Source organism: Phocoena sinus, chromosome 15 (assembly GCF_008692025.1).
Source record: "Phocoena sinus isolate mPhoSin1 chromosome 15, mPhoSin1.pri, whole genome shotgun sequence".
NCBI classification, from domain to species: Eukaryota; Metazoa; Chordata; class Mammalia; order Artiodactyla; family Phocoenidae; genus Phocoena; species Phocoena sinus.
This window is the reverse complement of record NC_045777.1, coordinates 45,673,379-45,685,561: the sequence shown is the minus strand read 5'-3', so window position 1 is coordinate 45,685,561 and position 12,183 is coordinate 45,673,379. Positions and strand designations below refer to the sequence as shown.

General features: G+C 55.9%; 1 protein-coding gene across 1 annotated transcript; it reads left to right on the top strand.

Annotated features, from left to right (window-relative positions):
- Positions 1-524: 524 nt before the first annotated feature.
- On the top strand, positions 525-9,130 carry PAX1 (paired box 1). The gene is made up of 5 exons (XM_032606668.1): positions 525-786; positions 1,197-1,826; positions 3,371-3,513; positions 3,998-4,220; positions 9,039-9,130. Exons 1-5 carry the CDS (start codon positions 525-527, stop codon positions 9,128-9,130), a joined length of 1,350 nt encoding a protein of 449 aa, XP_032462559.1.
- The last annotated feature ends 3,053 nt before the right edge of the window (positions 9,131-12,183 follow it).

Sequence of the window (12,183 nt, the reverse complement as noted above, 5' to 3'; positions counted from 1 at the left end):
TGACCCTGCCCAGGGAGAGGGACGGGAGAGGTAGCCCCACACTGACCACCGTGCCATAACCGACTTTAATCCTCGGATATCTTAGTAGTAATGGCAGCGGAGGTTAGTGATACAACTAAAACCCAAACTAGTACTAGTACTAATAAGTACTCATCAATTTGAAATGACTAGCCCATCATTCTCAAAACCCGAGGGGTGAGGGGCTTCGAGGGAAGCGGAGCAAGTGGAAGGTCCCAGGCCCGGCTGGGGTTAGGACTGTGTGTGTGTGTGTGTGTGTGTGTGTGTGTGTGTGTGTGTGTGTGTGTGTGTAGGGGGCTGGGTTCCGAAGGAGGGCTGAGGGGGGAGCACAGAAGGAGGGGGTAGAGTTTCAGCGCGGGGAGGGGGGCGCCGGGGCGCAGTGACGGGAACCAATGAGCTGCCAACTCGCGCGTCTCCGGCGTGACTGCCTAGATTGACGTGGAGGACACGTCAAATTGATCCCCGCACTCCGCAGCCTCCCGGTCAGACGAATTTCTCCTAATCGGATGAAGTTCACCCTAGGCCTGGGGTCGCGGGCGTGGAGAGTGTCCTGGGAGCGGGCGGCGGCGGCGGCGGCGGGCGGCGGCGCGCTCGGCAGCGGCTCACGGCGCTCTTCCAGCCCGCGGCCCGGCCGCCGCGGCTCTCGGCTCGCGCGCGCCCTCCCTCTATGCCTCTCCCGCGGCGGCGGCGCCCCAGCTCTCCCGGACCGCGCCGGGCCCAGCCCCGGCCGCCTCGGCGCCAGGCAGCCGGCCGGCCCGCGCGCCATGGGTAAGGGGAGGGCGGACGAGGCGGGGGGTGTCCCGGCGCCTCCCTTCCCTCGCGCCCGCGGTCCCTGGGAGACCAGGTCCCGGGTCCCGGACTGGCCGCGTTCTCCGCACGCCCCCAGCCCCGGGCGTGGGTGGGGGGCGCTCGGCGTGTCGCGGGAGGGGATGTCCCAAGTAGACGCGTCGGAAGTCGCGAAAGGGCACGGAGGGCTGAAGTGCGCGGCTCCCCCCTCCGTGGTCCCTGCGCGCGTGCCAACTCCCGGGACCGGACCGGGTCCGTTTGCTCGGATTCCGAGGACCCACCGGTCACCTTCGGAGGTGCCCCGGGTGCAGCCCCTGTCCCTGCGCGGCCACCCTCGGCTAACTCGCCGGTGTTCTTTCCCCTCCCCTCACTCTCGTCGGGCGCGTCCGCAGAGCAGACGTACGGCGAGGTGAACCAGCTGGGCGGCGTGTTCGTCAACGGCCGCCCCCTGCCCAACGCCATCCGCCTGCGCATCGTGGAGCTGGCGCAGCTGGGCATCCGACCCTGTGACATCAGCCGGCAGCTTCGCGTATCCCACGGCTGCGTGAGCAAGATCCTGGCGCGCTACAACGAGACGGGCTCCATCCTGCCCGGGGCCATTGGGGGCAGCAAACCCCGCGTCACTACCCCCAACGTGGTCAAGCACATCCGGGACTACAAGCAGGGCGACCCCGGCATCTTTGCCTGGGAGATCCGCGACCGGCTGCTAGCCGACGGCGTCTGCGACAAGTACAACGTGCCCTCTGTGAGTTCCATCAGCCGCATCCTGCGCAATAAGATTGGCAGCCTGGCGCAGCCCGGCCCGTACGAGGCGAGCAAGCAGCCGCCGCCGCAGCCGGCGCTGCCCTATAACCACATCTACCAGTATCCCTACCCCAGCCCCGTGTCGCCCACGGGCGCCAAGATGGGCAGCCACCACGGGGTCCCGGGCACAGCGGGCCACGTCAGCATCCCCCGTTCATGGCCCTCGGCTCACTCGGTCAGCAATATCCTGGGCATCCGGACGTTTATGGAGCAAACAGGTCAGTGGCGCCGGCCTTCTGTAGCCTTCCTGGAAGGGGCAGAAGTGGAGGGGGGGGGAGGCATGCGGGTGAGGGGTCACTCTCGCGGGCCTCCTCCAACCGGTTTTGGCTCAGGGGAGGGCTCCGGGTTGTCCAGGGAGACTGAGGGTCCCGTGCCTTCTGTGGGAGTCCTCGGACATCTTGAACTTTTTATGACAAATATGGAAAATATTTCCCGAATAGAAGAGCAATCACCGACCACAAATTCGGAGGCTTGAAATTGCGCTTTTTCATTCTTGCAAAAAGTATGCAAACCCCTATCGCCAGATCTAAGCCAAACAAACCGCAAAGTCAATTCTGCGACCCTTTCTTAAGATCCCGATCTTTCGGGATCCCTCACCATTCCCCAAAGGGCTCTGTCCCTCCCAGGCCCAAAGGCTCTTTGAGTAAAAGGCGAAGGGTCTGGCTGGCCAGTCTTGCTGTGTGGCCTGAATCTCCAGCAGGCCCCGTGGCCTGGCGGGTGACAGGCGCCTGCAGGCTGCAGCCATCCTCAGGGTGAAAGCTCCCACGGATTTGCCCTTTGCTTGCAATCTCTGGGTGTGGAGGGAGGGAACGGGGAGAGGGGGGAAGGTTAGGGGCAGTTTTGGTGAGGGGCTCGGAAGAATGGGTGGGGGCCGGGACCGGGTCCGTAGTCTCTTTGCACTGTCCCCTGCCCCCAGCAGCCGGCCAGAGAGTGGCGTGTTCTTAGGTGCGCAGACTCAGCAGGAGCATAAGAGGCAAAATTCACCGTAGCCCAAGAGACAGGAGGGGCGTCCAGAAAGAAACTGAAGGCTTAGCTCCAGCGGCTGTGGGCCGCGCCTCCAGGCCGTGCACAGGCTTCATTTCTCCTTGTGGCTCAAACCCAGCCTGGGCCGCAGGCTTGGGCCAAAGCTTCCCATGGAGCGTCCGGTGGGGAGCTAGCGGGGAGGTGACCTCTCCAGGCCTGAGCTCAGATCTGGAGCTTTCTCTCGGTTTTCTGCACACACACGTGTGCGAGGAGCAGACCTGTGCCGGCGACGCTCATGGGCGGCTGGGTTGATGCCTCTTTCTGGAGGCCCGGGATGTCTCTGGAGGGAGTTGTGAGTAGAAACGGCTTCCAGCCCTCCAGACGCTTATTGAGACATTGAGAAGCCCATGTAGTTCTCTTGAGCCTGCTGTGGATTTGAACTCGGACCTTTTGGGGCACCGTCTCTGCAAAGTGGAAAAGCCGCCTGGGCGGAGGGTGCCCAGATCTGGCCGTCAGCCTCTCCCTGTCAGAAACTTCCTGTTTCGTGGGAAGCGGGTGGAGACCTGGGAGGAGCGAGGGGCAGGTCCCCAGCACCCTCTCTCTGCCCCGCTGGGAGCAACAGCGAAATCTGGGGTCCCCGCTGCCCTGAGCATCTGCCACCGGGTGTTCAGAGGAGCCTGGGTCGTGCCTTCGGATCCGGGCTGGGCGCTTGTAGGCACGTGTTTAGATGTCCGGGCCGGAGGCCCGTGTGCCCAGCGCGGACTCAGATGCCTCTTCTAATCCTCCTGTGTCCCCGCAGGGGCCCTGGGGGGGAGCGAAGGCGCCGCCTACTCCCCGAAGATGGAAGACTGGGCCGGCGTGAACCGCACGGCCTTCCCCGCCAGCCCAGCCGTGAACGGGCTCGAGAAACCTGCCTTGGAGGCAGACATTAAATACACGCAGGTAACTGAGCGCGGGGACGGAGGTGTCCTTAATCAGGGGAGAGGGAGAGGGAGGGGGTAGGGAGAAAGAGAAGAGACCCCCTCCACCCCCAGGGGAGGCGAGTTGGGCTGAAGGTTGAGGTCTGGTCTGCGGGCATATTTCTCTCCTTTCCTAGGAGGGGATTGACTTGCCTTTTGCCAAGACACTTTTGCTAAAAAACCTGGGCCCCGTTAACACAAAAGGTTGAGGACTGACTCCCTTTCTCTAAGTCCCGGACGGTGAATATGATGACCCCCTTCACCTTTTGTTATTATTTCTAACAATTTGAGTGGACATCGCTTTGCCACAGTCCTTGCCAGGACAATTAGAGGCCAGACTTCGCATGGGGAATCATTGTGGGGACAGCAGGGAGAATGGGGACTCCCCCCACCTCGGTAACTGCCGGTGCTGGAGAAGCCGGCGGGATTGCCCGCTGCCGACGGTCTGTCGCTCCCTCTCCCCGCAGTCGGCCTCCGGCCTCCCCGCGGTGGGCGGCTTCCTCCCGGCCTGCGCCTACCCGGCCTCCAACCAGCACGGTGTGTACAGCTCGCCGGCCGGCGGCTACCTCGCCCCGGGCCCGCCGTGGCCGCCGGCGCAAGGGCCCCCGCTGGCGCCCCCCGGGGCCGGCGTCACCGTACACGGCGGGGAGCTTGCCGCAGCCGTGACCTTCAAGCATCCCAGCCGAGAAGGTGAGGGGCGCGGGCCGGCGGGAGGGGTTCAGACGAATGCTGGAGGATTAGGAAAGGTGCAAAGGAGCAAAGGAGAGAGACAGACAGAGACAGAGATAGAGACAGGAGACAGAGAAGCTGGAGTGGGTACCGGCATAGATTCTTCCTCTGGGTTACACTTTAAGCCAGAGCAGATTAATTTCTAATAGGTATAAGCTGTGTCCCTAGAAAGGGAGGCAGAGATTGAGAGAGGCCCCAGGACTGTCCCCTAACTTGTATGGATTAAGAAGACCCCCTCTCTGGGTCTCATTTCTCTGTCCGTAGAAGGGTCTAGAAGGCACCCTCCAGGGGCACCTTCCTGTGGCCTGTGGAGCTGTACCTTCTGTGGAGGACCTGCTGTGGCACCTGAACCCCGCAGGTGGGGTTGGACCTGCCCTGGCCTGGACCCCTTCCACGCACTGCCCATCTCTTTCTTCCATGTCCGAGTTTTTTTTTTTTTTTTTTTTTTTCCCAAGCAGGCCCTGTTCTCCCCTTGCATTCATCTTCTTTAATACATCCTTTGGGAGAGGAGACAGCATTTCAATCATGTGTCTCTAAGTCTAGACTCTTCTTCTCCTCCTCCTCCATAAATCTGCTCTCTGATAAGCCAACTAACAGATTTGAGGTATTTAATTCACGGTCCACAGTGAGAGGGGCATCTTCTTACACTGACCTTTGGGTTCTAGTTTTTCCTGTAACTTGGGAAAAGCTCACCTGCCCTTGACTCTGCATTTTCCTCACGGTGAAAGGAATGACTGGATTTGCCAATTTCCAACCTGCCTGCTTTTAGGTTCCGAGCGCCAGGAATTTGCAACTTCAACTCCTCTAGGAAAAGGCAGGAGTCACTCCGGGGTGGAGGTGGGGCCTCTCGGCCTCAGTAGCAAAGGTGGCTGAGCACGAACCTGGGGGCTGCGTGGGGCACAAGGATGTTCCAGATTCCCGAAGGGTCTTTGCAGCTGATCTGCCTTATACCCACCCAGGCAGAAGTGGGGGCAGGTGGCACTGGGTAGGCAGAGGAAAGGAGGGGCTTCCTCTTTGGTGATACCCAGGCAAAAACTTTATTTCCAAGTAGTTTCATTGAGACATAATAGCATGATCTATGAAAGAGAGAGAGACAGAAAGAAAGTGAGAGAGAGAGAGGATTAGATGCCAACATTAACAGTCAAGCGGAGGAACAAAAGTTAAAAAAATTTTGTCACTTTTTTAGAGCACGAAAATTCTGGGATAATCAATTTACAAATATTGAGACTTAGAACTCCTTCAAGCTTTAATTTAATTTAAATAATAGGAAAATTCCACTTGTTCATTTACAGGAAAATCTAAGTAAAGGGAATTTTAAAAGTCGAGACTCAGAGCTCCTTCGATCTTTCCCTTTAAGGACAGATAAGGGGTCTTAGGGGAAGTGTTTTGCTCAGAGCCTTGTCCTCGGACTTGGACCTACTCGTTTTCTTGACACCTGAGGTTATCTGTTGAATTAGAAATTAAAATGGAATTTACCAAATTATACTCATTAGACTAATCGTTTAACTAAGCAGGTTAATTTGCTTTAGAAAAGTGTATCCACAAATTTAAACGATTCCCCCTGGGCTGACCCCAAGTAGCAGGAAGACTTAGAAAAAGGACTCGCTATCTTCAGAGTGATGCGGTCCTTTCCTAACAGAGCCATTCTGTCCCAGGGTATTTCAAGCGCTACCTTAGAAACAAATTATGAAATGTAGGTAATAATCCAAAGGTGAAACACACAGTTCTGAGTTCTAGGCTAACTCTAGTTAATTTGATGGGCAGGGGGTACCCACCGGTGGTTAATTTTCTTTGGAAGATACTTCCTTTCAGAAATACAGAGCCATTGAATGACACTGGCATTCCTGTCCATTTCACCATTATTTTCACTTCCTATTATGAAACATCCCACCCATTTCCAAAATCTGCAGCAGTAATTAGCTACATTCATTGTTAAATTAATAACAATGTTCTGATCCTGACAGTTCTTTAAAGATCCAAGTAAAGGGTCATCGAATAAATCAGGTCGATCATTGAAAATGATTTCTCCAGCTGGCATACAAATGTTTGTGTTTGAACAGGAACATATAAATAATGAGAATTGCATATCTACTTGGGTTATGGATTTTTACTCTTCCCATTGGCAGAGAAACGGAATTGAAAGATTGCCCCCACCCACAAGTGGTCTTTGAAAAATTACAAAGCAAAGTAATGTGAATCACTGCCTTTAATTTTCGAATCATTGCTTAAGAAATTATCTTCAAAGAAACCTATCCCATAAGACATTTACTATCATTAATTGTTCATAAGAGTAGTAGGAATAGTGTCTATTGAACTTCTTCAGTAAGAAAACAGTTTCTTTACTGAAAGCGGTTTAATGTCACGACGGCTCAGTATAAAACAAATACTTCTGATCACCTAGTCCATACACGGACAATATAACCATAATAATATATATTATATTTTGTATATGTATATACATATATTTTCAATATGTCCTCCACATCAGGTACAAATGAACATTGCTATCCTAAGATAAAGCTTACTCAGATGTCAAATTATTCATTACAATTTATTAAACTTTATCTTGGTAGAGGGTTGGGAGTCTGGGTTCCCTATTATTTAGGCAAGACAGTGTGATTTACATTTCCCACGGTGAAAGGAAACTTTAATTCTTAAGGCCTTGAGAGCATAGGAAAAGTTCCACTTCATCTACAAGTGGAGGGGGGGCCCGTGTTCTAGGAATTCCGACCCCTATGCAGACAAGACCATCTCCCTCCCTTCCCCTTCCAGACAGGGTGACAGACCCCATCAGGCATTCCCTCAAGACAAATGGTATTTACAGAGTGTTTTCAGAAACCTCAAAACTCCCGGCTCTGAGGTCCCTCCCAGCCGGCTTTTGGAAAGACTAAAGATTTGAAAATCAAATTTATAAGATATTGCATAGGCTCAAAGAAAATGTGTCTTTTATATTTGTTAGAGATAACTCGCGGCTTGTTCCAGTCACCCCTGCTCCGGATTAGTTCTTGAAGGATCCTAAAAGCGAACTTTGCCAGGAACACTAGGGCGCAAGCGTTGGCCTGAGAGCCCGCCGCCGCCAACCTCGGTCTCCTTTGACACAGCCTTGGGAGACCCCTTTCCAGGACTCCGCTGACATCTCCCCCATCCCCGCCCCGCCCCACCCCAGGGTCCAATATTTTTTAAAAAGCTTGTCCCCATTCCTGCCCATTAAGTTTAAATAAGCTTGCAGAGCGCCTAACGCCGGCCCGAGCCTTCGTGGGGCCCCGCGACGTACCCACTCCATCGCCCAGATTCCTGCAGGTGGGAAAGGAGGGGCAGAGGGGTCCTATGGGGAGGGACTGGGGCGAGGGAAGAGCTACAAAACGCAGCAGCAGGCTCGCCCCCATAGAGTGGAGTGAAATCTGTCTCTGGTCTCCCGGTGTTTATTTTTCAAGAGTTCATTTCTCGCTTGTCTCTCAGGCAAACCGCCCTTGGCTGAGAAACCTCCAACTCCGGAGTTGTTTTCTAACAGGGCCTCACCTCCAAGTGTGTGTACTGGGTGGAATGAAAAGGTCTGAAAACCTCGTCGTATGAGCGGCCACAACTGTGTTTAGGAAAGAGAGCTGAGAGGCAAGGGAGAGCGAGGGGTCGGTCCTGGAAAGGTCTCCAGACCCCTTCGCCACCTCTGCGAAAACAGATGTGCGCGCGCGCGTCCCTGGCGCAGAGGTGTGGGCCCGGCTCCGCGCGGCCCCGGGGCCGTGCGCCAGAGCCGGGGCGAGGGCAGCTGCAGGAGGAAACAGCCGGGAGCTCCCCCTCACCCCAAACTGAGACGCCCCCAAGCTCCCCCTTTAAAGGAGGACGTGTGGAGGAGAAAAGAAAGTTGAAAATAGGCGCTTTTTGGTATAAATAAGCCTGTGCTTTCCAGCGCAGGAGAAGCCGAGGGGCCGGGCGTCGGGAAAGGGAAAAACAGGGGTTGCACAATCGTGGCGTCAATTTTCTGGCTTCCAGTAGCAAAACTTGGGCCCCTTCCCAAAACCCTAAATAATAGAGCAACTCGCTGAATGCTGCCTAATATGGCAAGTCCACTGTCACTAAATCCGGAGGCCCACAGGCCCCAGGACGTGCTGTGCCCACAGTGATGAGCGCATCTGGATCCCCGGGCCGCGGGGGCAGAACGAAGTCTGCCGCCCGCCTAACGCGCGACCGCCTCCCACGTCGGGGGTGATCCTGGCCACCCTGGGCCCTCCCCGCGGGGCATTTTGGTGACCCACCCCCACTCGATTCCCCCCCGGCCCATCACGGGCCCTGAGCTGCTTTGAGGACCGTGACCTGACGCGCTGGCAGCCTCTTGGGCCGGTGCGCCAGCTGGGTCTGGCGTGGGTGGGGGCTCGGGAGGCGGGGTGCGCGGATCTCAGCTCCCCGCTCCTCCCCGGTCTGCGATCGGACCACCGACCCGCCCGTGGCCGCCTGGCTCTGCAGCGCCTCCCTGCGCCCGGCGCCCGCTTTACTGTGCGGCGCGGGGCCCGCGGCGCGGGGCGTCTGCAGGCGGGCCCTGCGCGGAGAGCCGCGACCCAGGCTGGGAGGGCGAGAGGCTTCCGCGGGGCCGCGAAGGGTGGGTGCCGAGGGCTCCGGGGAGCGCGGTCTCGCTGCCTCCTTGCAACCCCGAGATGTGGAGCGCGCGCTGCCCCTTCTCCCCGGGACCCTGCGCTGTCGGCCGTGTTCCCGGGTATCGCGGTCCCCGGGTCTCCCGCTCGGCGCAGCTCCCGGCAGTGACCCCACGCCGTGTGCTTCCTCCCGCAGTGGCCGACCGGAAGCCGCCCAGCCCCGGCGGCAAGGCCCCCGACGGCCTCGGGAGCTTACACGGACTGCCCGCTCCGGCCTCGACCTCCTAGGGCCGCGCGTCCGTGAGCCGAGCCCAAGCCCGAGCCCGGAGGCGGCGGCGGAGCGACGGGCGCAGTGGGGCGCGGACCCGAGGACTCGCCGCGGCCGAAGTGCCCATCAGCCCCGGCCTCGCCCGGCCCCGCGCCCGGCAGCCGCGCTTCCTCCATCGGCCGGGGTTTTCGGCTTCTCTGAACTTTGGCTTCAGACTGTTGCATCTTCGTCGCCGCGACCTTTGCTCTGACGTGGCCTCCCTCGTCCAGCGGGCCTCCAGCGTCTTTTCCTACTTCTCCCCGGGCTGTTTGGCGCCGCCCCTCCCTCCCTTTCTCTCCCTTCCCCTCTCTCCCTCTTTCCCGCTCTGCCTCGCTTCCCTTCTTCCTCCCTTTCTTCCCTCCTTCCTCCTGAGCCTCCTTTCCTTCCCCACCTTAGCCCTCTTCATTTTCCTCTCTATCTCGCTTCCTTTCCTCCCTCCGTCTCCCCGTCTACGTGGGCTCCCTTTCCTGTGGTCCAGCCGGGTCCGCCGTCTTCTCTCCTTGGCCTTTACAAGTCACGACTCTGTCTCTCCTTATTGGCACTGCCCGGACCCTCACCCCCTTGCCGAGAGCACCAGACCAGTCTCCACGACAGGCCCTCCTCTCTTTAGCCTCCACCCCTCCGGGGGCCCCAGGCCTCACCGAGGGGCTCCAACCTGGGAAATGGAGAAGCCACAGTTTTTATTTCATATTTTTATAACCATGAACCCAGACAAAACCTCAGTGAACTGTCCCTTCTTCTCCCCCCCCCCCCAAGGATATTATCAGGAAATATTCTTCTTTGGATGTTTTCTCAGTGCCCAGTGGCTGGGCTTCTCTTTGCTTCCTCTGAGATAGTGTCACCCCAAAGAAGACTGGGGTAGGAGTAGGGGCACTGGGGCCACTGTGTTTTCTGTAGTTAGAAAACCATGCGTGCCCTGGGGGCGCCCCCTCCTACCCCTCCACACCCAACAGGAGGGAATCTGGCATATGGTAGACACATCAACACTGTTTTTTGGTATTCAGGGGTCAGCACATTTGTTAATTTAAACGACAAACTGCTTCCGGGTACAAAGGTGCAATCTGGCTTCTGGCTTGCAAAGGGATGGGGGTCAGAAAAATCCAGAAAGTGTCTTCTAGAGCAGGACACAAGCTCCGTTCACTGCTCCCAAGTTCAGGAGCACTGGTGGCAGGACCCTGGACATAAAACTTCAATCTCTGTAGTCAGAAAAATGTCACTGGTGAGAGTCTGACATCACCTGTTAACCATGGCTACCTTTGAATAAAGGAAAGCATCTGTATGTGTGCTTTGTAAGGGTAAGCAAGTCTGTGTCCAGACTGGAGTGTTGTATAGGTATGTCTCAATGACTTAGCCCCTGGGTTTCCAGCATAAACACTATTGAGAGGGAATTGTTCTGGGACTTCCCTGGCCGTCCAGTGGTTAAGATCCCATGCTTCCAACGCAGGGGGCACGGGTTCGATCCCTGGTTGGGGGAACTAAGATCCTGAAAAGAGGGGTTTGTTTTATTGGTTTACTCCTTAACACTTTGTAACCCAGGTTGAGGTGGAAGAGAAAATGAGAGGGGAGGAACATTTTCAGGGATGGTCCCTGGAAACTCGAGGTAGAGAGACAGAATGCAGAAACCATCCTAAAATGAAGTTAATTCTTAGAGGGAAAAAATGGGCAGAAGGCAGTGAGGAACAATGGAGGACTTTCCCAGAACACTCTTTAACATTTAAAGCTAAAGAAAACTATCACAGGCTACCAAATAACCTAGGGATTTCTCACTACAGAGGAGTCTCTGGCTACTTGTTTTGTTTTTCCTCCCACTGTTTGCTTTTCTAAAACTGAGAGCAGAGATTTTCAAATTGAAGGTTTTGCTTGTAAGTGGAACTGTCGGCTTGGAGGGAACCGGTGGGGGAATTATTTTCATTGCATCTCACTGCAATAGTACCTGATGGAGGTATTCATCAAAACTAATGAAAAGAATATCTGCTTTTTTTCATATAGAGGCTTTTCTTCCCAGGTCTTCAAAGTCTCTTGCTTATACAAAAAGTTCCATTTTATAAACAGGAATATTGAGGGTTAGAGACCTAGTTTATTTCTCTGGATCACATACAGCAAGCTTTGGATCACAGGGTTTGGACATGGAAACTGGGTGACACCATCTCCTTAGAGAGCCAGGATTGGGGCTCAGACTTTGAGCCTGGGGTCCTCAGCCTTCTGTGCCAGCATTTCCTGCAGAGAGGCTGCCCATAATGATAACAGGAATAAAGTATTTAGATGAGCTTGACGTGCTCAGTCGTCCACAGCATCTCACACATCCATCCTTGCTGCCTGGAGGACTGGCTGGCTTGGGCCAGGAAGAAAGCACCTCACCTTTTCGGAAGAAATGAGAAGAATCCATCTCTCATTGCTGTCATCCTTTTTTTCTCTGCCATTGTCGTGCTCTGTGTATGGGCTGACTGGGATCAGGGGTGAGAAGAGCTGGAAAATGCAGTCCAGGAAGGATGGAGGCTGCCACCTGCAAAGGGAGGCACTTTCCAAGTCTGTCCCCCGCAGCTCCCTGTGTGCTGTGGCTGGAGGAGGGCCTTCCAGGGTCGCTGGCGCTGAGGGCGCGTTCACGGAGGATGGACAGCATCTGGTCAGAGGGCCAGCACGCTTTGTCATGTCCTGAGGGATACGCAGGGCTCTCCCTCCTCCCTGGAGGCTGCGGGCCCTGGAAAGTCCCAGCGAGCTTAGGTGAAATCCCTGTTCCATTCAGTGGGGAGGAGGCCTGTGACTTCGCCAAGCCTCGGTGTCCTGTCTGTGAAATGCACCCTCCCATGCGGTGACACCACTGGCCTGCTGGAAGTCCAGCCCTGGCGTTGCTTCACCTGTCTGGAGATGATTCTTTTTTCGCTGTTAACAAAGGGCAGGGGAGTCGTTTTTATGGTTGATGGAAGGACTCAGAATTGAAACACTTTTCAAAAAAGCCCATTAAGGATTGCATTTTTGTTCTCCCTGCATGTTGGTCTCTCTGTTCTGGGGACTTATGATAAGCTTACAAAGTACC